General features: G+C 38.5%; 1 protein-coding gene across 1 annotated transcript; it reads right to left on the bottom strand.

Moving 5' to 3' along the window:
- Positions 1 to 1,371: 1,371 nt before the first annotated feature.
- On the bottom strand, positions 1,372 to 22,789 carry YEATS4 (YEATS domain containing 4). Its single transcript, XM_047066458.1, has 7 exons — positions 22,526 to 22,789; positions 19,932 to 20,051; positions 18,779 to 18,845; positions 18,610 to 18,704; positions 13,544 to 13,636; positions 13,368 to 13,455; positions 1,372 to 2,047 (listed from the first exon to the last, which is right to left on the bottom strand). Exons 1-7 carry the CDS (start codon positions 22,574 to 22,576, stop codon positions 1,878 to 1,880), a joined length of 684 nt encoding a protein of 227 aa, XP_046922414.1. The 5' UTR covers positions 22,577 to 22,789; the 3' UTR covers positions 1,372 to 1,877.
- Positions 22,790 to 26,217: the final 3,428 nt, after the last annotated feature.

Genomic DNA, 26,217 nt, shown 5'->3' with positions numbered 1-26,217 from the left:
TCTAATGATTAATATTGAGCATCTCCTTATGTGCCTAGTGGCTATTTATATTTCCTTGGAGAAATGTCTATTCAATCCTTTATCCATTTTAAAATTGGGTTGTCTTTTTGAGTTATAAGAGTTTTCTATATACTCTGGAGAGATCCTACTTGGATTAAAAGCCAACACAGAAATAAGAACTGACAGAGGGCAAAGCTGAGCCATGATGACGTATTTTGCATTCTTGTATTCATCCATGCATAAAGTCAGACTTACCTCCATGAAGCTTAGTTTTTTGAACCAACACATTCTTGGGGCTAATCTGACTAGAATAATGGAGGGGTGATCTTCCATGCCAGGATCACTCAAGTAGAATGGGACTTTTCCTCCATTAGTTTTTCTGGTCAATCCCCAGGCCCTACCCTATACTATGGGCATTGGGTAGGAAGCAGGGGAAAGATGAATGATGTCTGGCACAATTAGAAGTACCACCTCCTGGGGCGCCTGGGTGGCTCAGTCGGTTAAGCGGCCGACTTCGGCTCAGGTCATGATCTCGCGGTCCGTGAGTTCAAGCCCCGCGTCGGGCTCTGTGCTGACAGCTCAGAGCCTGGAGCCTGTTTCAGATTCTGTGTCTCACTCTCTCTGACCCTCCCCCGTTCATGCTCTGTCTCTCTCTGTCTCAAAAATAAATAAACGTTAAAAAAAAAAAAAAATTAAAAAAAAAAAAAAAAGTACCACCTCCAACCCCATAGGGCCTCTGGTGAAAATTTTAAGACTACAGAGACCTTTGCAAAATCTCCATAATGCTTATAAATTCCACAACTTAAAAATAGAGCAACAAAGTAAAAAGTAAGGCAGATAAATACAAAGTACCTAAAAATGCTAAAGTGGGTAAATACAGAAAATACAGAATCCTTGCATTAGGCATAGACATGGTTGCTATTTTTAAGAGCTCTGTAACTAATGTTAATGTTATATGTTTTCCAAGATACTTTCCTACCTACTATTGTCCCTAGGGTGCCTACACAGATCAGCTGACATGGCCTTAAGTACTACTGAATGTTCAAATTACATGAGTCCAAAACTAGAGGGTTTGCCATGTGGATCTGAACAGGACAGGCTAAGGAGAAGTGGAGAAATTAGGGGTCATATGTGAAGCTGATGCATAGCTGCTTCCTATGTATCTTTGGAAAATGTAGGAGGGATGAAATATTTTTCTATGTGAAAATGAATGACACTGTGGTAGTTAGGCAGAGTAATACTTAAAATATGATCTTTGCCATCTCCATGCAAAAATGAGTGCCAATAAGAGATGTGTGATCACAGTACTATGGAGATACATTATTGTAGGAAGAGAGCTACAGGTGCTTCATCAAAGAGGAAGAAACACATCAAGAGGCAGACACAAGATCTGTAAACTACATTTATTGAGTACTTACTGGGCAGTGGGCACAACAGATACAAAAGAGTTATTAGGATGGGGACAGGTAAGAACTTAAAAAATTAAATATACATGTTAATTTACCACTAATTCTACCAGGAAAGTACAAAATTTTTACAACTTACACTTTATAATGAAATTGTGATGCTTGTCAAAAGGATAAGCTATACATACAAAGCAAAAAATTTTTTTAAATTGTGCTTAACATCACTAGAATTACCCTAAAATGGGTTGATAAAATGCCTATTCAGCATTCATTCTCATTACACACATATATTTCACTTCCTTAAACACTGCTTGAAAAGTACAAATACTTTGACTTAATTGCTGAGAAATCTGTGGTCAACAACTACATGTGCCGTTTCTCTAAGAAACATCATGGCATGTGCGGTCCATTTCTCCTTTAAAGTCCATCTTATTTTCAGCTTAGCTTACTATCAAGTTCTCTTAGAACTGTTTATATCTCTTTTGTCTGATCATCTTCTTCAAGTTTCCTGATTTCATTTTTTAAACAATTTATAGTTTCACGACTTGCCTTTAATCTCTCCTTAAGCTCTGCGATTTCAAAGCTTGTTTTTTTTTTTGCAGCTTCTAATTTTTCTCTGGTTTTCACTTCAAGTTCTGCAACTAAGGAAAACATTTTTATCGAACTATTTCATTTTTCTCAGATGTCTAAGGTATGTTATAGAGTAATAAATATGGCATTTCCTTAGGTCAGTTTCCATGATAAAAAATACAAACAACTTAAGATATATTACATTGAACATAAGGAGGTGGGTAGAAAGTCTGAACTCTCAAGAGAGAAGCTAAGACATTTTCTACAACTAAGACTGAAATTTGGCCACTCACAGTTTAAAATTTACAATTAAGATGTTAAGACATAATGTCCTTGTTTTCCTTTCCATACACAAATTTGGAAATAAGGGGGCATACAATCCAAGAGACATCCAACTAATAAGAAGAGCTAACTAAATACAGTGTTCTGAGGGCACCTGGGTGGCTTTGTCGGTTAAGTGCCTGGCTCCTGATTTCTGCTCAGGTCATGATCTCACAGTCCTGAGATGGAGCCCTACATAGGGCTCTAAGCTCAACGTGGAGGCTGCTTAAGATTTTCCCTCTCCCTCCGCCTCTCCCCCACTTGTGCACATGATCTCTCTCTCAAAAAATAAAAATAAATGTTAAAAAATTAAAAGCAAATAAAGAGGGGTGCCTAGGTGGATCAGTCCACTAAGTTTCCAATTCTTGGTTTCATCTCAGGACATGATCTCATGGTTCCTGAGACTGAGTTCTGTGTTGGGCTCTGTGCTGGCAGCGTGGAGTCTGCTTGGGAGTTTCTCTCTGCCCCTGCACCCCCTCTTGCGTGCGATCTCTCTCTCTCTAAAAATAAACATTTAAGAATAAATAAACAGGGGCACTTGGTGGCTCAGTCAGTTAAGCGTCCTACTTTGGCTCAGATCATGATCTCCTGGTTTGTGAGTTTGAGCCTCACATCGGGTTCTCTGCTGTCAGCACAGAGACTGCTTCAGATCCTCTGTCCCCCTCACTCTCTGTCCTTCCCTCACTGGTTCTCTCTCAAAATAAATAAACTTAAAAAAAAAAACACATACATACATACAGTGTTCTTAATGTACAGGTGAAACATATAAACAAAATCACACTGGTAAAACAAACCTTTATTTTTTTTCTCAAAAAAGACAGCAATAATTCTTAGGTCTAAATTCCAGCTACCATTTATTAGCTGTGCCACTCTTAAGTTATTTATTATTTTTATGCTCTTTTCCTCACTATATTATGATGTATATTATAATAAGATTGTAACAAATACCTCATATTATTAAAAAAATATTTTAAGTATAGTTTTTTAAAAGTTTATTTATTTATTTATTTATTTAGAAAGTGTGTACTCGCATGCCAGTGGGGGAGGGCAGACAGACAGGGAGAGAGAGAATCCCAAGCAGGCTCTGTGCAGCCCAGAGCCTGACACAGGGCTCAATCTCATGAACTACTTGCCAGATCATGACCAGGGCCCAAAATCGAAGAGTCAGACACTTAACTGACTGAGCCACCCAGACACCCTTAACTTCTAGTTTTAATTGCTTCATTTATTTTGCGACCTATTTCTTTCTCCCAAACTAGTCTCCGTGGTTTTACAGAAATTCTGGTAGATAATGTGCTCTTAGTTGAGCTTTTCTATTTTCTTGGTGCTTGTGGAATGACTCCTACTGGTATTAATGACCAGCTAGTCAAAGAGGACCTAGCATCTTATGAAGTAGGGTAAGCAGAGCTGTGAACTTCCATTTTTAGTTGATATGTAAACTTTATTTAAACATTTTAAATGAATTAATGTATATAAAGTATCTGGAATACTGCCAGGTACATAAAAAGCCACCCTAACTACCAATATGACAAAGAAACACTAAATGATATCTAAAACATTCTAGCTGACTACATAACAAATTACTAAAGAAAATATCATTACTGTAAAATAGAATACACCTATTTGTTATTTTTAATGTTTATTTAATTTTGAAAGAGAGAGAGACAGAGCACGAGTGGGGGAGGGGCAGAGAGGGAGACACAGAATCCGAAGCAGGCTCCAGGCTCTGAGCTGTCAGCAGAGCCCAATATGTGGCTCGAACCCATGAAGAGACCATGACCTGAGCTGAAGTTAGCCACTTAACTGACAGAGTCACCCAGGTGAATACATCCATTTAAATATTCCATTTGGATAGTGTAGTCTTATGGTTTACAAAGAAAAATGCCTACTTTCATCCAACATTTCCATCTTGTGGGCATTTCAGGTAATTGCTGCTGATGGCTATTAAAGCGTAGCTGTACTTTTGATAAGATATCACTGACTGGAAGCAGCACGGTTTGGAAAACCAGGGCAAAAAAGCCCTGTGAAATCAGAAAGACTTCGGTTCGAATATAACCTTGGCCCCTTATTGGTTAAATGCTGATATCACCTAAGTCTCCCTCAATCTGTTTTCTATTTGGTACAGTTAAAACTGTATTTCTCAGAGGATTTCTGAAAATTAAGTAATAAATGTAAATCACCTAGCACATTAAAAGCATGCAGTAATATTTCTTTATTTTACTCCTGGCTGGGGACTTTCTTTTTGTGATACATTTTGTAATACACATAAAATTTTATATTGGCAAAACAATCCTTACTTTCTTTGTGATTTCTTTCATTGCTTTTATTTTTAAAATTGATTTTGAAAATAGTAGTACCTACACATGATACAAAATAAGAAGGCTGAAAAATGTAGATGATGAAAAAAGGTCTCCTTTCATTCCCTCCCACACCAATCCCACACTGATTATTCCCGGAGAAAATCAGTTGTAGGTTTCTTTGGTATATTTCCAGAAATAATTTGTTCATAGACAAGCACACACCTAAGTGATTTCTTCTCCTCACTACCAAACAAGTAGTATCAGACTATATATGCACTGCTCTGCACCTTGCTGTTTCACTTAATATTACATCTGAAAGCCTATTCTGTATCTTAGAACTGTCTTATTCTCTGAAAGGCTGTAGACGACCTCACTAAATGGACATACATAATTTATCTGTCCCCTTTGATATGCAGGGTATTTCCATTTTTTCTTTTACAATGGTAAAATGTATGCTGTGCATAATCATTTCAGTATACTTGTGATATAACCAGTACACCTGCAGGATAAATTCCTGTTAAGTATCATTGTTGGGGCAAAGGATACACGTACTTGTAACTTTGAAGGAATGCCAAGTGACTCTTTTCTATTAATTTATGGGGTGCCTGGGTGGCTCAGTTGAGAGTCCAACTTTGGCTCAAGTCATGATCTCACAGTTCGTGAGTTCGAGCCTTGCATCAGACTCTGTGCTGACAGCCTGCTTCAGATTCTGTGGAGCCTGCTTCAGATTCTGTGTCTCTCTCTCTGTCCCTCCCCCACTCACACTCTGTCTGTCTCAAAACCAAATAAACATTTAAAAAAAAGGTTCTATCAATTTACAATCCCACTAGCATTGTATGTCTGTTTCCCTACTGTTTCAACTTTTTGGTCTCAGTTACTCTGAAAGGTTAAAAATGGTATTTCAGAGTAATTTTAATTTGTATTTCTCTTTTACCACTAAGGCTGACCACTAATCTCCCTCTTCCTTTTTATGAATTATGTTTTACCTTTGCTAATTTTTCTATCACATTACTGGCTTTTTTAAAAAATTGAGGTATAACTGACATGTTAGTATCAGGTGTAGAACATAATGATTTCACATTTGTATACGCCGCAAAATGATCATCACAGTAAATCTGGTTAACATCTGTCACCATAGTTACAAAAATTTTCTTTCCTGTGATAACTTTTAAGATCTCTTAGCAACTTTCAAATATGCAATACAATATTGCTAACTACAGTTTCCGTGCTGTACATTACATCCCCATGACTTTATTTTGTAACTGGAAGTTTGTGCCTTTTCACCCATGCAGCCATTTCACCAACCTCCTACTCCTGACTCCAACAACCACCAATTCATTCTCCGCATCTATGAGCTTAGTTTTTGTTTTTTGTTTTTTTTTAAACTTTTTTTTTTCAACGTTTATTTATTTTTGGGACAGAGAGAGACAGAGCCATCAGCCCAGAGCCCGACGCAGGGCTCGAACTCACGGACCGCGAGATCGTGACCTGGCTGAAGTCGGACGCCTAACCGACTGCGCCACCCAGGCGCCCCTAGTTTTTGTTTTTTAATTCCATATATGAGATCATTTGGCATTTGTCTTTCTCTAACTTATTTCACTTAGCATAATGTCCTCAAGGTCCTTCCATGTTGTCACAAAAATGGCAAGATTTCCTTTTTTTTTTTTACGGTTGAATAATATTCCACTGTATATATATTCCGCTGTGTATACGTTTGCTTTATCTACTCATTCATCAATAGGCACTTCGGTTGTTTATTGTAAACAATATCTTGGCTACTGTAAATAATGCTGCAAAGAACATAGGGCTGTTTCTGTTTTTGTCATATAAATATCCAGACATGGAATTGTTGGATCATATAATAGCTCTATTTTTAATTTTTTGATGAATTTCCATACTGTTTTCTGGAGTGGCTGCACCAATTTACATTCCCACCAACAGTGCATCAGGGTTCCCTTTTCTCCACGTCCTCACCAACACTTGTTATTTCTTGTCTTTTTGATTCTAGCCATTCTAGCAGACGTGAGGTGGTATCTTATCGTAATTTTAAGTTGCATTTCCCTGATGAGTGATATTGAGCACCTTTTCATGTGCCTGTTGGCCATCTGTATGTCTTCTTTGGAAAACTATTCAGATCTTCTGCTCATTTTTAAATTGGATTGTTTGCTTTTTTTTTGCTATCAAGTTGCAGTTCTTTATGTTTTTGGATATGAACCCCTTATCAGATACATCATTTGTAAATACCTTCTCCCGTTCATTATGTTGCCTTTTCATTTTGTTAATGCTTCCCTTTGCTGTGCAGAAGCTTTTTAGTTATTGGCCTTTCTTACTGATGTGCAGGAGTTTGTTATACTTTAAAGAAACTAGTCATTTGTGATATGAATACAGTATTTTTCATGGCTTGTCTGTCTTTAGACTTAGAGTGTTTTACTATGCAAAAATTTTTCTCTCCTTGCTCCCTCTCTCTCCACATCAATTATAAAATGTATACTGAGTGAAAGGCACTTTGTTAGATGCTGAGGTAGAGGAAGAAAATAGACCAGAAAGAAAAATGAATTACGGTGTCATATGGAGCTATGAGAGCAGACTGGATTCATACCAACATGAAAGGGTGTGTGTGTGTGTGTGTGTGTGTGTGTGTGTGTGTGTGTGTATCAAGGAAGGCTTCTTGGCAGCAGTAAAATCTGAACTGACTTTTAAAGAATGAGAAAGGAATCAGATGGAAGAAGCGGACACTGCAGGCCCTGGAAACAGCACGTATAGATTTGGGAAGCAATAAGAAGTCCTGTACAAACGGCAACAGATAGTTTTAAATGTAGTCAGGAAGACCTGATCCAACTCCTTTGTCAAAAGGACAGCATTCACTGTAATATAGATTCTTGTTGTTTGGCTTAGTCATTACACTTTATTTTTTGACAAATCGTAAGACTGCAAAGGGCATGATATATTTGGAAGAAGACCTGGGCTAATTAACAATGAGATCATAAAGGAAAAAATTCAAAAACTGCTTTTAGCTTGTTTCAGTTTTCTGCTTCCTATATATTAAATGATCATATAAAAAAAATGTTTGTTTTGGGGCACCAGGTGGCTCAGTCAGTTAAACGTCCGACTCTTGGTTTCAGCTCAGGTCATGATCTCACAGTTTATGAATTCGAGCCCCACACTGGGTTCTGTGCTGACAGTGCAGAGCCTGCTTGGCATTCTCTCTCTCTCTCTCTCTCTCTCTCTCTCTCTCTCTGTCCCTCCTCTGCTCACGCACTCTCTCTCAAAACAAAGAAATAAAACAATTTTTAAAAACTTATTTTAAATTTCCAACTTAAGCCTCAATTTGGAGGAAATCAATCCAAAGAGGAATTATTTTTGCCAAGTCATATAACTTACTAGTTAGTAGAAGCACAAACTATGAGGCTTTTACACAGAGACAGAACAGTTTATCAACAGAAAAGAAAGACAGCATGGACGCGGGTTAAATCCTGGCTTCACTGGGTGATTTGGGACAAGTCATCAAGTCTCTCTATGATCTAGGGCCTTAACTCACAAAATGGGGCTAATAGTACCTTCCTCCTAGGGTTGTTAGAGGTATTCAAGAAGTTCAGAAATGTAAAGCACTTATCTAGTACACAGTAAGCTCTTATCACATGCGCACTATCGTTTTAATGATTCCTTATAGAAGTGATTAATAGCCAGATCACTGTACTTAAGCAATTTTCTATAAATTTATTGATGTAAATAGGTTCATAAACTTTTAATATGCAGGGCGTCTGGGTGGCTCAGTAAGTTGAGGGTCCGACTTTGGCTTAGGTCATGATCTCACAGTTCGTGAGTTCGAACCTTGCCTCGGGGTCTGTGCTGACAGCTCAGAGCCTGGAGCCTGCTTCAGATTCTGTGTCCCCCCTTCTCTCTGTCCCTTCCCCACTCACGCTCTCTGCCTCTCAAAAATAAAGAAATGGGATAAAAAGAAAATTATAAACTTTTAATATGCTACATAACATGCAACCTCTACTCTGAGTATTACTCTATCTAAATATATTGCTAAGTTTTTTGAGCCTAAGTTGTGAAGACTGCCTAGGATGAAGTTCAGGCTCCACCACTAACTAGCCGTGTAAACTTGGGCAAGTTTCTTAAACTCCCTGTGCCTCCCTCTTCCAAGTGGATTACCTAAAAAGTTATTGTAGATTTAAATGAGTTTATACATTTACAGATTTAGATGAGTAAAAACAGTAAGCGTTTAATAGCTCTGATTATTTTATTATAACCAAATATTGGGTGTTATGCCCTCAAATGGGTAAAAGTGTACATATCTTTTTTATGTCTTTGATTAAGATTCCAAAATTGCTTTCCTAAAAAGGCTAAACAATTCATGAGAATGCAAGGTTCACCAAATCCTTAACATGTACTACTATTAAAGATTCCTTTTGCTAATTTGATACAAATATGGCAACCCACTAATGTTTGGCTTGCATTTTTAAAATAACTAGCAGGGCCAATATTTTCCCAGTCTATTCTCTAGCCATCTCTTCTTTCATCTGTCTGCCCATGGCTTTTGTCTATTTGTCAACTGAAGTTCAAAAATTTTTTCTACGTTATCGAGTTCAGGGTTTTAAAGCTATGAATCCCTTGCCATATTTTCCACAAATTTATTTTTTTTCGTCCTTCTGAAATGTAGAAGTTAAATATATTTTACAAAGCCAAGTCTGCCTTTCTTTTCATGTAATTTCTTCTAATGTGATTTCTTCTCATACCACAAATTTAGCAAGTCTTCCTAACCAGGACAGAAAGTCACTTCTCTAATTTTTTAAATGACAGGTTGCTTGACTTAAAAAAAAAAAAAAATTTACTACATTTAATTAAACTGAAATTTGTTTTGTAAATGCTACGAGCAACGATCTAAATTAAGTTTTCCTTCCAAAAGCTTAACAGTTGTGCCAATATCATTTATGGAATTAGATACCATTAAGAAAATAAACTGAATACAAAACATGTAATTTACTGATAAAAACTTCCCAAGGTTATACAACTCCATACCATAAGCTTTAACACATCAAAGTCCTTTTTATAAAACACGTTATCAGTACTACCTACTATACACACCTGAATTAATATTAGTTTGTTGAAAATACAAAAATGTGGGCACTTGGGTCATTATTTTTTTAGTTTATTTATTTATTTTGAGAGAGAGTGAGCTGGGGAGAGGCAGAGAGACAGGGAGGGAGAGACAGGGAGGGAGAGACAGGGAGGGAGGGACAGAGGGAGAGAGAGAGAATCCCAAGAAGGCTCCATGCTGTCAGTGCAGAGCCCAATGTGGGGCTCGAACCCACGAACTGCGAGACCATGACCTAAGCCCAAATCAAGAGTCAGGCACTCAACTAACTGAGCCACCCAGGTGCCCCTATGGGCATTTGAATTTTAAAAGAGAAGTTTACTCTTATGAATTGGGCACATTTCCATAGTATAGGAGAAAGATCTATAATGAAGAGGAAATGACCAATACAAAATAGCCTATCAGTAGTGCTTTTTACCTTCTAAAAGTGATCATATACGTATGTTCTATGTTTATAACAAAGTAGTCCAGGTAAATGTTCTTGCAGATGTAAAAAATAAAGCATAAAATTTTTTAAATCAGTGTGATTTAAAATTTTAAGTGACTACCGAGTTGCAAAATTGTAATTAGTATTCAGCTCTTGTAACTCCTAGTCACAGGTTTCATGAAAATACAAACAAAACACCATTACAACCATTAGCAGTTAAACCGCAACCCCCTTCTCTCCTGCATCCTCATCCCCCACTCCCTCTTTTATTGCATTCACCTCTTGTGGCCTACAATATACTGGCTTATTTCCCCCCTGATATTGCACCCCCTCCCCACCTCTTGACCCCATATCCTGCTTCTGCTACCACTTCCAAGGCTACTACTTCCCTTTATAGCCAAGCTCCAAGACAGTTGCCCCCAGCGCCTGTCTCCATCTCCATTTCTCTCATTCTCTTTTGATCCATTTCAGTTGATCTTCTGTCCTTACCATTCTCCTTCCATTGCTCCTCCTAAGGTCATCAAGAACTTCTACTAGCCCGTTTCTCGGCTCTTATCTTACTTGATCTATCAGCATTGGACCACTATCAGTATCGGTTCTAGCAGTATTGGACAGAGCTAATGACTATTTCCTGATACACTGTCTTCACCTGACTTTACATTATATGCACCTTGTTTTTCTCCATACTCACTGCTATTTCTTAATTTCATTTGCTGGTCATCTCCTTAATCTCTAAATGTTGGTGCCCATGGCTCAGTCCTTAGACCTCTTTTTTTATCTTCACTCACTCCTTTGATGATACTAGTTGGTCTTAAAATTTATAAATCCATCCATATACTAACTTCCAAATGTGTATCTTTAGCTTAGACCTCTCCTTAAATACTAGACTTGTGGGTGCAATTCCCTTACCAGCATTTCCACTTTGATGTCTTACAGGCATCCCACATTCAACATGTCCACAACAGCACTTCTAATCTTTCTGCCAAAGCCTGCCCCTCCCAGACTTCCCACCTCTATGAAAAGCAACGATGGTTTTTTTTGGCTCCTTGGGCCCAAAACCTTAAGAGTTATTCTGTCTGTCTACTTCTCTCACATCTTATTCTTAAAACCATCAAAAAATCCTATTGTATCTATCTTCAAAATAAATCAAAACCTGACACCCTCTCAGCACTTCCACTGCTATTACTCTGGTACCACCTACCACTCTATCATATCTGGAATACTGGAACAGCCTCCTAACTATTCTCTATGCTACTATACTTTTTGCTTTATGTGTGTTTTCAACACAGCAGCCAGGGTGATTGATCTTTTAAAATGTTTTATAATGTCACTTCTGTTAAAAAACCCACAAACAACTTCACATTTCCTTCTGTTTAATTAATACTGTAAAGTACTTGCGGCTACCCTCAAGTCCCTAAATGACTTGGTCCCTTATTAACTTTTCTGGTCTCACCTCCCCCTTCTTGTCCCTTTATTCACTCTACTCCAGTCACACTGGCCTACTCAGATATGCCAGGCATGCTCTTACCTTAGGGTTTTTGCCCTTCTTGCTCCCCTGACACTTAACATTCTTCCCTCAGATAAGAATGGTTCACTTCTGGGACACCTGGGTGGCTCAGTCAGTTAAGTGTCCAACTTCGGCTCAGGTCATGACCTCATGGTTCGTGGGTTGAAGCCCTGTGTAAGGCTCTGTGCTAACCTCTCTGAGCCTGGAGCCTGCTTCGGATTCTGTGTCTCCCTCTCTTCTCTCTGCCCCTCCCCTGCTTGCTCTCTGTCTCTCTCTCGGGGGGGAAAAAAAAATCATTAAAAAAAAAAAAAGAATGGTTCACTTCCTTACTCCTTTAGGTATCTGTTCAAATGCCACAAACTCAGGGAGCATTCTCTGACCTGATATTTAAAACTTCAACTATCTCCTCCTACCAAAGGTGTTCCCTCCCCTACTTTATTTTTATCCATATCACCTAATCACTATCTTACACTTTGTTGTTCTATTTATTTAACATCTGCCTTTCTTTTACTAGAATGTAAGCTTCATGAGAGCAAGGATTTTGTCTGGTTTGGATACTGCTCTATCTTCAGAACCGAAGACATGCCTGGCATATAACTGGGGCTCAATATATACTAGAAGCAAATGAGTGGAAGATCAAAGGAACAACTGAATGAATGGTGACATAAATGTTAACACAAGGATGGCAAATAGGTTTCACGTTGAGTGCCAAGTGCAAATGCTTGGCAGTAGCTGCACTAAGCGATGTGTAAGGGATTCTAAGGCCATGTTAGCTTAGAGGGAAAATACAACATGACTGATTATCAGTAAGTCATTCTAGTACCTACCACCCCAGCATTAATTCAGATTAATAGGGCTTGATCTCACAAACCATGAGACCATGACCTGAGCCAAAATCAAGATTTGGAGACTCAACCAACTGAGCTACCCAGGCACCCCATAGTATACTTTACTTTATTACATGGAATAAAATACATATAAATATACAAAATATGTGTGGACTGTTTACCCATAAAGCTTCCCGTCAACAGCAGGCTATTGGTAGTTAAGTGTTTGGTAAGTGAAAAGTTGTACACAGATTTCTGACCATTGGGAGGTGGGGATGGGAGGGTGGTTGGCAACCCTAACCCCCGCGTTGTTCAAGAGTCAACTCTAATTGTGTTCTGCAAGGTTCTTCACACAGATTTTATTAGCAAAGACTAATAAACAGGAAATGACTGAGTAACAGATTAAGCAAAATTAGTGAAAAGCTATGCTTAAAAGTAATTAGAGAATAAAAGACAGTATTTCAAAGAATGTGAGAGGCTGTTTTTTACCTTTCTGAAAGTAAGCCTACTTTGGAAACAATTTTTTGTTTTGTTTTGTTTTTTGAGAAAGAGAGAGAGTGCACAAGCAGGGGAGGGGGCAGAGGGAGAGACAGGGAGAACCTCAAGCAGGCTCCATACTCAGTGTGGAGCCCGATGCAGGGTTCTATCCCACAACCCAGGAATCATGACCTGAGCTGAAATCAAGAGTCGAATGCTCAACCAACTGAGCTACCCAGGCACCCTTACTCTGAGAACAATTTAAAACATCCTTCTTAGATAGATGTTCTATAGTAATACATTTTTTTTAACTCCTAAAAATTTTACCTTTATATATCATTAGAAAAAAATTTAATACTTACTAATCATAATCTTTTTACCTTTATAGAATACATTATTTTTCAGAATAATTATGAACTCATGGCACTTACATTCTGTTTCATGCTTATAGGCTCCTAACGTTAGCTGGCGAGATGTTGTTAATAATTGTTGCATCATTGCTGTTGGGTCTTGAAATATCTAACAGGATAGAATGAAAAAAGACCAATAACTTCAAAGTTCTACAACTTAAGATGCTTTTAAAATTCTCATTATAAAATCCTCTTACCATTTCATCATAGAACTCTGAAACCACTGTCTTTTTTCCCAGCATTGCATTGGTGTCTGACTGAAACAGCTTTAATAAATGATAGAGGGTCACCTGTGAAATAAAAATAGATGTCACACCTGTGCAATGATTTTCATCATCGTGAGACATCATGATTTCTGTAACTGAATTAGAGACTGGAATTAGCTAACATGTCAAATTCAGGATCGTATCTCAACTACAACTTACTGTGTGGCAAATCACTCAAACTCTGTATCTTATTTTCCTATTAGGTATCATTATCCATCCACATCGACTAAACATGAATGCTTTGAGGAGAGTAAGTATGGATGTTACAAAGCGTCTCTACAAAATGACTACATAGAAAAACAATATAAAATACAGCTATAGAAATTAAACTGGAAAATCATTAAGATACGAATTCTTTTATTTACACAGGTAAAACTAGATCAATTTTGACAGCTATTCTGTGAAGATTAAAGTCTACAAATTTATAGGGGGAGGGAAGATTTTATACTTTCAAAATAAATAACCAATACTAAAATGCTCAGTGAATGCAAAATATTTCTTCGGTGATCTATTATTACATAAATAACATAATAAATAAAAGTCAATGATAATTTACTTCTGTAGGAGCAACAGGTCTTCAAAATACCTAAGAACAGGTATAATAGGACATCAAAGGAAAAGCTTTGCAGCATAATGTGTGATTACTTGAACAAAATAAAACCTAGGTAGCAAAACAGCAGAATTGATGTTATAGAAACCAATTCAGAGGCCTCAAAGAATTTTCTGAAAGGTTAGCTAAAATCATTATAAGGAACATGTATGATATACCATACTTAATTTTTTTTTTTTTCCATTTGAGAGAAAGAGAGCGTGACAGCAGGGGAGAGGAGCAGAAGTGAGGAGGGAGAGATAAAATCTCAAGCAGACTCCACACTCAGTGTGGAGTCCAATGCGAGGCTCAGTCCCACGACCCTGGGACAAAATCAAGAGTCAAATTCAACTGACTAAGCCAGCCAGGGGCCCCTATACACCATATTTAAAGCAGATAATTTAACAATTTCTGGAGTAGACAGAAGGGAGAGGAGACTACGTGAGTGGATTAACCAGAACAGAAAAACTCACAACATGAAAACTTAAGGCAGAAAACAGCAGCAGAGGTCAGAGCCAGCACTCCCAGTGGAACCCCAGGGAGGGTCCAAGCCCAAAGTCGGCAGCTATAGAAATCAAGAATGCTGTGTGGTGGCAAGGCCTGTTACCCTTCCCTTCTCCCATCACTCAGAGACAAGAGAGCATATCCTCCTGTGAAACTTACAATTTTTCACCCAAACAATCAAATATGAAGCAAAAATAAAGATATTTTCAGGCAGCAATGGTTCAAAGGTTCATTACTCAGGCATCCTTTCTGAAATAATTCCTCCAGCAAAACAAAAAAAGAAGCCTGGAATGATGAAGAAAAAGAACCATCTGTCATCACATGAGGAGGTGACAGTATTACCTAAAACTGAAAAATCAGGAGCACCTGGGTGGCTCAGTCAGTTAAGTGTCCAACTCTTGATTCAGCTCAGGTGGTGATCTCCCAGTTTGTGAGATCGAGCCCTGCATCAGGCTCCGCTGACAACATGGGGCCTACTTGGGATTCTCTCTCCCTCTCTCTGCCCTTCCCCCACTCACCTGCACATGCTCTCTCTCAAAATAAAACAAAAAAATAAAATTGAAAAATCAAACAGATTGAAATATAGGAGATGCATGGAGTAATTTCTAGAGAACTGAAAAGAATCACTGTGGTTCTTCTTGGGAAGGGGCCAGAGAAGGGAGAAAGAAAATGTTATGAGTTAAATTGTGACCCTGCCAAAAGATATGCTGAAGTCCTAACCCTTAGTACTAGTAAATGTGACCTTACTTGGAAATAGGGTCTTTGCAGGTGTAATCAAGTTAAGATAGAGTGGTTAGGCTCTAATCCAGTATGACTGGTGTCCTCGTAAGAAGAGAAGACACACAGAGACAAGGAGAGATAGGGGCCAGGTGACAATGGAGGCACAGATTAGAGTTATACTGCCAAAACCAAGAAACACCTGGGGCTACCTGGAACTAGAAGAGGTAAGAAAGGATCCTCCTTCTCTTGAGGTTTTGGAGAGAGCATGGCCAACACCTTGATTTTGGACTTCTAGCCTCCAGAACCGTGAGAATAAACATCTGCTGTTTTCGGCCACTCAGTTTGTGGTCTTTAAATTTTTTTTTTAATGTTTTATTTATTTTTGAGACAGAGACAGAGCATGAGTAGGGGAGAGGCAGAGAGAGAGGGAGACACAGAATCCGAAGCAGCCTCCAGGCTCCGAGCTGTCAGCACGGGGACCGATGTAGGGCTCAAACTCACAAACCGTGAGATCATGCCCTGAGCCGAAGTCGGATGCCCAACTGACTGAGCCACCCAGGCGCCCCAGTTTGTGGTCCTTTATTATGGCACACCTTTATTATGGCACACCTTAGGTTTCACCTAAGAAACTGATACAGGAGATTTGTATTTTTTTAGAGTATTTTTTAAAACTGTGTGCACGTTTTACTCTTATAATTTAAGAGAAATTTAAAACTGCATCATAAAACTGTCCTTCCTTAAATTTATTATTCAGATTCCCAAAAGCATTCATGCAGACATAGGCAACGAAAAACATCAAGATACATGTCTCTAATTTTGAAGGATGTTTGAAGATTCTTAGAGCAATGGAAATGCCTATACTAGCTATGAAGATAATTCTAGGAATAAAAACCCAATTTTAGCATTCTGCTTTTAGGAATAACCATTCCTTTTATAATGGCTTAATCTATTAATAGGTTATTGGGTAACAGGAATTAGTCACAAGTTACTTAGGTCTTTCTTCTATATTTTAAATAAACCTTCATGACTTATTTTAAAGAGCCAACAAAGGCTTCATTGTACTAAAAGAAAATGATGGACACCTAGTTGGCTCAGTCGGTTAAGCATCCGACTTCAGCTTGGGTGATGATCTCACAGTTTGTGAGTTCGAGACCCACGTTGGGCTCTGTGCTGACAGCTCAGAGCCTGGAGCCTGCTTCAGATTCTGTGTCTTCCTCTTTCTCTGTCCTTCCCCCACTCATGCTCGGTCTCTCTCAAAAATAAATAAACATTAAAAAAAAAAAAAAAGATGACAATAGTTTTTGGGTAATAAAATTCAGGCCTATGTAGATCTATATGGAAATTTATTCAATAAGTTCATCACTGCAGAAGTGTCATAACCACTCTTTCCAAGACTGGACTTTGAATGTTGTCTCATACTGAAGTTATATGATACCATGATTTCTTTCAGAGATGTATTTTCCAATTGAGAGTGGTGGGTGAGACAGTTGAAGAACAGACAAGGCAGCACATTCTCAAAGTAAAAATGAATTCAAAGCAATCTTACAAAGTTAAAAAGAGTTTCTGCTATAGTAGCATTACTGATTTATTCTCCTCTCTCAATATCTGCTGCATTTCTGTGCTCTATTCTCCCTAATAGACTATTTTCATTAAGGACAAGAACAGTATCTCATCTTTGTATCCGACCCCTAGAACAATATCTTGACAAATAATGGATATTTAATAATTTCTTGCCAAGTAGAACATAATGTCTTTTGAAAGTATTCTATTCTAAGAAGGACAAAAGAATGATAGGAGATCTGGAAACTTTATCACATGGAAAGTATTTAAATAAGCTATAGATGTTATTCAGGAGAAAAGAAAACAAATGTATGAACAGTTATCAGTAAAAAGTTCAAGGAAGCTTACCATAAACTAGAGCTTTCTTACATTTAGAACTACCTAGATCTGAATAGGATGTTTCACTTAATGACAAAAGTCAAGAGTCTGTCTACTGGAGACAACAAGCCCAAACAAGACTCTCATTTGAAAGACTGCCTAAAGAAATTCCTACGCAGGAAGAGTATGGCCTATATTATGGGTCCTAAATCTTACTGTGCACCAAGATCACCTGGGTACTGGCCCCCTCTCCAAACCTACTAAATCAGACTTTCCAGGGGATGGGGCCTAGGAGTCCAAATTTTTAACAAACAACTCCAGTATCTCTGGTGCAGTCCATTAGGAACTAGTTCTCTGAACTACAGGCCCAGGTCATAGCTCCTTTAGAAGCACATACACTTCTAAAAATGTAATCTGATAATTAAAGTGTAAATGTTTGGTGCTAAAGGAATGCACTGAATCTAACGGTGATGACCTGAAACTAGAGTTAAGCACCAGTCATGCATATGTGGAATGAGGGAGCCATAACTGAGTTGTGACCCTATAGGTTTACAAACAAAACAAGCTGAGTGGACTTAGTCAAAAAAAAAAAAAAAAAAAAAACAAAAAGGGGTCATGGAAAGAATGTGAGGTTTGAGTGCATATAACTTGGGATCAAAAACTAGCTCTGCCACAGTAACTGTGCTTTTCAGCAATATGGCTTGATCTCTGAATCTCAGTATCCTCATCTCTAAAATGACAGTATCACCAACCTCACAAAATTGCTGAGGAATCAAAGTGAAAGCTGTGAGGGACATTTTACATTATCAAGCAACAATGTGATAAGAAGAGATCAAAAGATGAAAAAGTCAGTGGTTATAAATAAAAATTCATGAATAAAATATAAAGTAAAGCTGCTAGTACGGACAGCAACTTGAAAAAACAAAAAGACTATTGCTAGGGCTTTTAACTATAAAAAGTGGGTATTCTCATTCTTGACAGCAGTTGGACTCATCTTGTTTATTACTAATAACCAAATAATATTAATGAATTTTAAACTTTTTTTTGTTCTAGTAATCACACAATCCCATGACTTCTTTCTGAGAAATGTTCACATTATATCCCATCTTTCTATACTTGAAAAATTAAAGTTTTGAAAGGCACTTCCCATGAAAAATCTTAACTCAAGGCAAAATATACTATGCGATAAGCTTACATAAAGTGTATCTGAATAAAAATGTCAATATATAACAAACTATTCAAGTATTGTCACATTTTCACAATTACAAAAATCTATTTTATGGTTGCAAAGATTATCATTACTCACAGGTCTTTCATTAGGATCAATGAAAAATATTTTGATGATTATTTCAAATTCACCCCATCCTGTTTCAGTAATTTCATATGGAGGCTTAGTAACAACTGAAAGGAGAGAAAAAATTAATTATAAAATATTTTTAAATTTGTACATTATGAATAAAAAAACTGTACTGTACCTCTTAAAGGATTGCCATAGCTTTCATGTAATTTAAACTGGATTTTCTTCACATATGCTGACATATCCTAAAATACAGAGGAATTAATTAGTTCTGCCATCTATATATAAAAACTGAGAGAATATGTATGTAGTCATTGAAGGTTTTTTTTTTTAATAACAACTTTATCAAGATATTCACATACCACGTAATTCACCCACTTAAAGTAACTATTCAATGGCTTTTAGAATATTCAGAGTTGTACAGCCATCCCCATAATCGATTTTAGAATACTTTTATCACACAAAAAAGAAACCTCATACCCATTAGCACAAACTCCTAAGTCCCTCTTCCTCTCATTCACTGGCAACCACCAATCTATTTCTGTGTCTATGGATTTGCCTCTTCCGGACATTTTACAAAATGGTATCATCCAGTATGTGGCTTTTGGTCTGGCGTCTTTCACTTACCATAACATTTCTAAATTTATTCCATGTGGTAGTAGCACGTATTAGTACTTTATTTCTTTTTGCTGCCTAGTAATATTCCATTGTGTGGATATCCTACATTTTATTCACCCATTCATTGGATGAAAGATAATTTGGGTTGTTTCTATTTTTTTTGGCTATTAAGAATAACACTGCTAAAAACATTCATATGAAAGTTTTTGTGCTTTAAAGGGTTTTAAATGGAGAAATATTTGTTCAATTAACATCTACTGAATACCTACTATGTACTGACTGCATTCCAGACATTAGATTCAGCAGCAAAACAAAATTACCAGCAGCCAGATTCTACAGCAGTTTTGCCATTCATCCTTTCTGATGGTCTTTTACCAATTGTTAAAGAATTAAAAAGTATGAACTACTATTCCTGAAACACCTGATTAAATACTAGGCTAACTTAAGATGTGATGATTGGAAGATGTGCTGTGTTTGTAGCATAGTTCTTGTTATCATAACTTAATTTTAGTTACAAAGTTTTGCAAAATTGATTTCTGCTAACAGTTATATGATGACAACTCTCACTTTATTCTTTCAACTTTTTTGGGTTGACATTTCTACAATGGGCCAATTTTATAATCAGGAAGTTACTATAAAATAATATTATAATTTACCTTCAATCAAACACAAACCATGGCTTCAAAACAGTTATAGGAGAAACAAGTGCCTACCTCATTTCTATACGGTTTGACATACACTGTCCACTGATGGGTGTGCCCATCCTCTTCTCTCTTCTTCCCGAAATATCGAGCAACATTACCATAAACTATTGGTTTAACGATAGTAACCCCCTAAAAGAAAAATAATTTCAACATCAATTAATATTGTATTATTACCCAAATGTACAGAATAAGAGCTGTGAAAACCTGTTTTAAGGAATGGCAGGTGATCTAAAAACCTAGAGTTTGCTTATAACGTGGATTTCTCTCAAAAAATCAATTTCAGATGATTATTCTCATTTCATATTAACACAAGTAACTAAACACCAGATTAATTATAATGTTCCCGCTTTGAAAATGTCTATTTAAGTCATGTCAAGTACTTGGAGAGGTTTTTCTTTGTTTTTGTTTTGAAGAAAGGCAAAAGGCTATTTACAAACTTGAAAGTGAGCCTCAGGAATTAAGACCACCAGTTTTGACTGCCATCACCTGATGGTAATAATGTCCTGATTTATCAGCTTATAGCAGTGTTTCCCAAAATACAGTACAAATATTAAAGGCAGTTTGGGAGAGGATTTTAGGTAGAATTAGGGCAAACATTGTTCATTTTATTACTTATGTGTTAAGTTCTGAGATGTAAGTACATGTTTCTCGGCACATCTGGTAAGTGTACAAGTGGTGCGTGTTGACAGATTATCATGGAAAGGAGAAACAAAAAATTTCAAGTCAGGAGAAAATACTGAATGACATGAAACTTCACATGAAACTTGAGACTAGTTGTTCAACAGTAAGAATGTAACTGTGCAAGTGCAAAATACACCACATGTGAAAAGTGCTATGCCAATGTACTCAACAATTACTAAGAAATGAGGAAAAGCAGCGAACAAATGAAAAAAAACTTTCCATTTTGGCCGGTAATTAACAAAAAAATCCAATCCCTACAAGCCTCAAGTTAGTTCAGAAGAAGGCAAGCAATCTGTATAAGAATTTAAATAGTCACAGGAAGTGCTATTGACACTTGTGGCACAGGTTTAAGGCCTGAACAAATGAGCGTAAAGTGAATAGACAATAGATCCTGTAGCTGTTACCGTGTTACTGGAAACTTGCAGATTTCCTCAGTGACGCAGAGGGGGTTCATTTATCAAGAGACTTTCTATATGAATGAAATTTATCTAAATTTGAAAAAGATGCCTACAAGACCACATAACAATCATCAAGAATGAGAAATAAATCCTTAATTTTAAGACTCTACGTGACTAACTCACACTCATTTTTGACAGAAAAGCATTTGAGGACTACAAGTCTCAGCTCCACACCGAGCGCAGAGCCTGCCCCAGGGCTCACACCCACCACGGTGAGATCATGACCTGAGCAGAAATCAAGAGGTGGACGCTCCATCAACTGAGCCGCCCTGGTGCCCCCAAACTTTTTGAACCTTACATGACCACAAGTAGAGAAAGTTTTTTTAAGTTCTCCAAAAGCCAATGTTTTAAACTTCTGGTAGTACTTTCCTTTCAACCCAAAATCTTGTGCAAAAAGCTTGGCTAAAATATATTTATGAAATTTCTGGTACTATGAGTTTTACCTGATATTTTCCCCCTTCCAATACATTTTGGTAGTTTTTGAAATTTTCCAAGAACTCCTACTTTGCATGTGATATGAAAGCACTGTGTGTAATAGTTGTATGTGCATACAGTTAAAATTATGTGAAAGCAGTAGGACACAGAAAGGGACTCGAAGAAAAGCTAGAGGGACTCGGAGAAAAGCTAGAGTAACTAGATTGGTGCAAACGTGGGTGATTGGTTTTTTAAAGAAGAATCTCCTTTATGCAATAAACCTGAAATCAGAAGGGGTAAACATAGGTGTTCTATCAAGAACCAGTTAGTCCTGCCTTAAAAACTAACGTGCCAGGAGATGCAGGAAGTGGGAGGGAAACATTTAAGTGTCAAACATCACGTTAGGCTCTACAACAATTAAAAAAAAAAAAAAGCGAACATTTACTGAATGCTCTCTCCGTGCCAGCCAGTGTTACGTTCTTTGCATGCCTTGATTCATATCTTGGCGGAAGCTGGGGGGCTCTGTGAACACCACGAACTCTGGAAAGCTGCCTCAACTATCCTACCCTGGGGATAGGGCTCTTCGGCGATCACACTTGCATGTGCCCTGTGGGGTAAGCCTCCGTAAGGCAGCTGGAGGGACTGCATCAGAGAACCGGGGAAAGCGGTTAGCTACGGGAAGCGCGTAATCCAGTATCTGCCACTGTTACTATCCTCATACTCAGGTGGACGGCACCCCGGTTTACCGGTGCCCGGGGCTGGCAGAAGATGACACAAAGCCCTCCAACTGGCTACTTGCCTCGGCAACAATGTCCAGTTCTCCCCAAACCACTACCGGTTGATTTCTGGAGGGAAGGCGGCCAAATGGTAGTCAAAAGAAACACTTATTTTCCCGCGGCAGCTGTGACTCCCCGTCTGGAAACCGCGGTTCAAACCCGAGCTGAGAAGAAGGCGCGAGAGGGAAAGCAAACGGGCCCTCCTCACGCTGCTCAGGGAGAAGCCAAGACGGGAGAACCGCTCCCGGAGCGGAGGCGTGGGCCGGGGACTGACCTTCACTCTCCCGCCGGAGTCAGGCCCAAATTCGGCCATTCTCTTGAACATATTGTCCTACAGAAGAAGCCGCCGCCGCCAGGGAAAGAGACCGGGGCCGGCGGGGTAGCCGCTCCCCTCAGAGGCCCCGCTCCTCCCGCGCGGGCTCAGGCGGAAGGTTTCTGGGTAGAGCGAGGGCGAGTCACCGGGGCTCGCGGCGCTGGGGCACAGCAAACTCCTCGCGGCGGGCGGCGTCCCGGAAGGCCGTTTAGCCCCGCGCGGTGTAGCGCCCGATGGAAGGAGGAGCGGTGGCGGCGCCGTGCGCAGGCGCGACGAGCTCGCGCGCACAGTGCGCACGCGCCGGGCCGCAGCCCTCTTGCTGGGCGTGTGAAGGTGGCGGGAAACCGCTGGAGCCTACCCAGACCACCTGGCTACAGAGTAACCGAGAAGCTGGTATTTGGAGCCAATACCTTGTCATCGCTGAACAGTTCCGATTCTGAAATCAAGTTCATTAAATCTACTCGCCCACCCCAGCTTTTCGTGGTCTTCATCCAGACCTCCACACTTGAACCGCTCATTTCTTATTTACCTCCTTCTCTCCTCCTTACTTTCTTTTCAACTCACAGTTTAGATTCCAAGGTCCATAACTTGATGGCAAACCTTATCTCTATTGCTTGTAAGTGGCACTGATAACTGCAAAGCTTAGTGCAGCACTAAACTAGTGGTTTCCAATTGAAGTTTTAGATGGTAGCCAGTTCTCTCTCCTTTTTCTCCACTAGTTATTTTAAGCTTTTCCTGAGTCTCAAACCTCCGACTCCAACATCAACCCTCTCACTCTTAGCAGATGACTTTGCATGCGTGTCATTTCACAGAGAAAAAGACCTCCATGCCAGCAGACCCAAACATAAGCTTTGGTTTGCCCAATATCCTTCATCCCTTCTCTTCTGTTCAAGAGGGAATCTTCTAGTTTAAAATCAGTTCTTCAGTCTGTGTTCTTGATCTCATTCTTTTTTGCTTCCTCAAGGATTTTGCCCCATCAGTCATCCTCACCCTGCCCTGTATCTGCAGCCTTTCTTCTACTTTGGCTTTTCCCCATAAGAAAAGGTAAGTTTAAATCTTTCTTATTATAAGCAATATGGAGGTTCCTCAAAAAGTTAAAAATAGAACTACCGTACATCCAGTAATTGCGCTACTAGGTATTACCCAAAGGAAACAAAATTACTGATTGGAACAGGCACATGCACCGTGATGTTTATAGCAGCATTATCAACAATAGCCAAATTGTGGAAAGAGCCCAAATGTCCATTGACTGATGAATGGATAAAGAAGATGTAAATACACACATATAATGGAATATTACTCAACCATAAAGAAGAATGAAATCTTGGCATTTGCCATGATATGGATGGACCTAGAGTGTATTATGCTAAACGAAATAAATCAGGGAAAGACAAATATGTATGATTTCACTTACATGTGGAATTTAAGAAATAAAACACATGGGCATGGGGGAAAAGAGGCAAATCAGGAAATAGATTCTTAACTGTAAAGAACAAACTGAGGGTTACTGGAGGGGAGGTGGGCAGGGGATGGGTTAAATGGATGATGGGTAGTAAATCCAATTACTACTTTCCCTTAACTGATTTGACTTCTTGACAGGATTTGATGCTGTTATCCACTGCCTCTTCTGTGGTGCCCATTCTCTTGGTTTTTCTGTTATTTCTCTGGCATCTGATTACTAGGTAGTTTGTCACTGTCTCCTCTATGTTCCCAAAGTGCCCAAGGGATTGTAACTCTTATCATGTTATATATTAATTATTTGTGAATTCCATGAAGGCAATAACTATCTTATTCACCTTAGTATTCTTAGACCTTAGTAACATTTCTTGTGCCCAATAATGTTTGTTGAACAGTGAGTAAATGAAAATTGGAAAAGTCAAGAAGACTTGAGGCCATTTTTCCAAAGGTAATTGAAACCAATGAGATCTGTTAAAGACACTGTCATACAAAATGCTTCACATCATAATATGGGACTTTTTTTTTGTCCCCTGTACCCTCATCTGAAGTTCACCTTTTCCAAATTATGGCTTTCAAAATGTGATCTCTGGAACCCAAATATGCCCTTTATAATTATTTTTCCAGCTCTCCTTTTTCTTCTTTTCTCCTGTTTCTCAGAGGGTTTTTTATTCTTTGCTTAAAATCTTACCCTAAGTATTTTTAAAGTAAAATAACATTTAATAAAATAAAATTAAACAAATACATAAAACATATTGGAAACTTTGGGGGAAAGATAATGAATTGAATACATATCTTTTGCTTCCCCCAAAAACTCCTTTAAAGCAAGTAAAGAGATTTTCAAAAAGGCATAAACCTTTAAGGTAAGAAGAATGGGAAAGAAGGTGAAACAAAATCTTGAAATCTGGAATACAAATGGCAAGTGGTATAGAGCAGTCCTGAGAGCTGAGCAGTCAGAACTAATAAGCTACTCAATTTGCACTACAGAAACTTCCCAAGTTTCAAGAATCTGTAGTTGTGGGGATCTCTGGAAGTAAGGGTGGGAGAAGATGGAGAAAAGGAGCTAACAAAGACTGTTTGAGAGGCTGTTTAAGAAATACTAATACAGGGGCGCCTGGGTGGCTCAGTCGGTTGAGCGGCTGACTTCAGCTCAGGTCATGATCTCGCAGTCCGTGAGTTCGAGCCCCGTGTCGGGCTCTGTGCTGACAGCTCAGAGCATGGAGCCTGTTTCGGATTCTGTGTCTCCCTCTCTCTCTGACCCTCCCCTGTTCATGCTCTGTCTCTCTCTGTCTCAAAAATAAAATAAACGTTAAAAAAAATTTAAAAAAGAAATATTAATACAATTAAACAATTACATGCTATTTACTGCCAAGGAATAAACAGAGGAAAAACATGGTCTCTATATTGAAGAACAACAGGTAGAGTTGAGGAAGGAATACCATACAGAAAATAGGTAGATTAATGAAATTATGGCTGCCAGGGGCTAAGACCTCTGTCCCTCACTTAACTCTTAAAATGCTGGCAACCAGGCCTTTGTTTTCTAGCAGCCAATAGGGAGAGGCTTCTCTGGGGAATCTGACCAGCCTAAGGAAAGAGATCTCAGGATCCCCGATGAATCTCACTCAACCTATCTTGATCATCCTTCAGCAAGGTACATATGGTCAAATCCACATAAGCCCTTGGAACTCCAAATTAAACTTTTATTTTTTAACTCCTAAATTTAAGCAGATAACCAAGGATTACCAAATAACTGAGAAATGCCTCTAATATGAAACATACAATTAAAAATAAACAAAATGACAGATTAGAGGAAACATAGGGAAGTAAAGGTCAAAACAAAACAAAAGAACAGTGATGATATTCAGATAAAACAAAAAATAGTAAACATGACACTAAACAAAGAAAAAAAGGAACATTTATAAAGGAAAAAAGAGCTGTAGGAAATTTGAAATATGATAGTAGAAATGCAAAAACTCAATTAGGGGCACCTAGGTGGCTCAGTTGGGTGAGCATCCGACTCTTGATTTTGTCTCAGGTCATGATCTCATGGTTCGTGGGATCAAGCCCTGGGTTGGGTTCTGGGCTGACATCACAGAGCCTGCTTGGGATTCTCTCTCCCCCTCTCTCTGCCCCTACCCTGTTTGTGCTGTCTCTCTCTCTCTCTCTCAACATAAATAAATAAACATGTAAAAAACTCA

This window comes from Lynx rufus, unplaced genomic scaffold (assembly GCF_022079265.1).
Source record: "Lynx rufus isolate CCGP_SWC_20201006 ecotype Redwood Valley unplaced genomic scaffold, mLynRuf1.p SCAF_7, whole genome shotgun sequence".
In the NCBI taxonomy this organism is placed as follows: Eukaryota; Metazoa; Chordata; class Mammalia; order Carnivora; family Felidae; genus Lynx; species Lynx rufus.
This window is presented reverse-complemented; position numbering and strand designations above follow the sequence as displayed.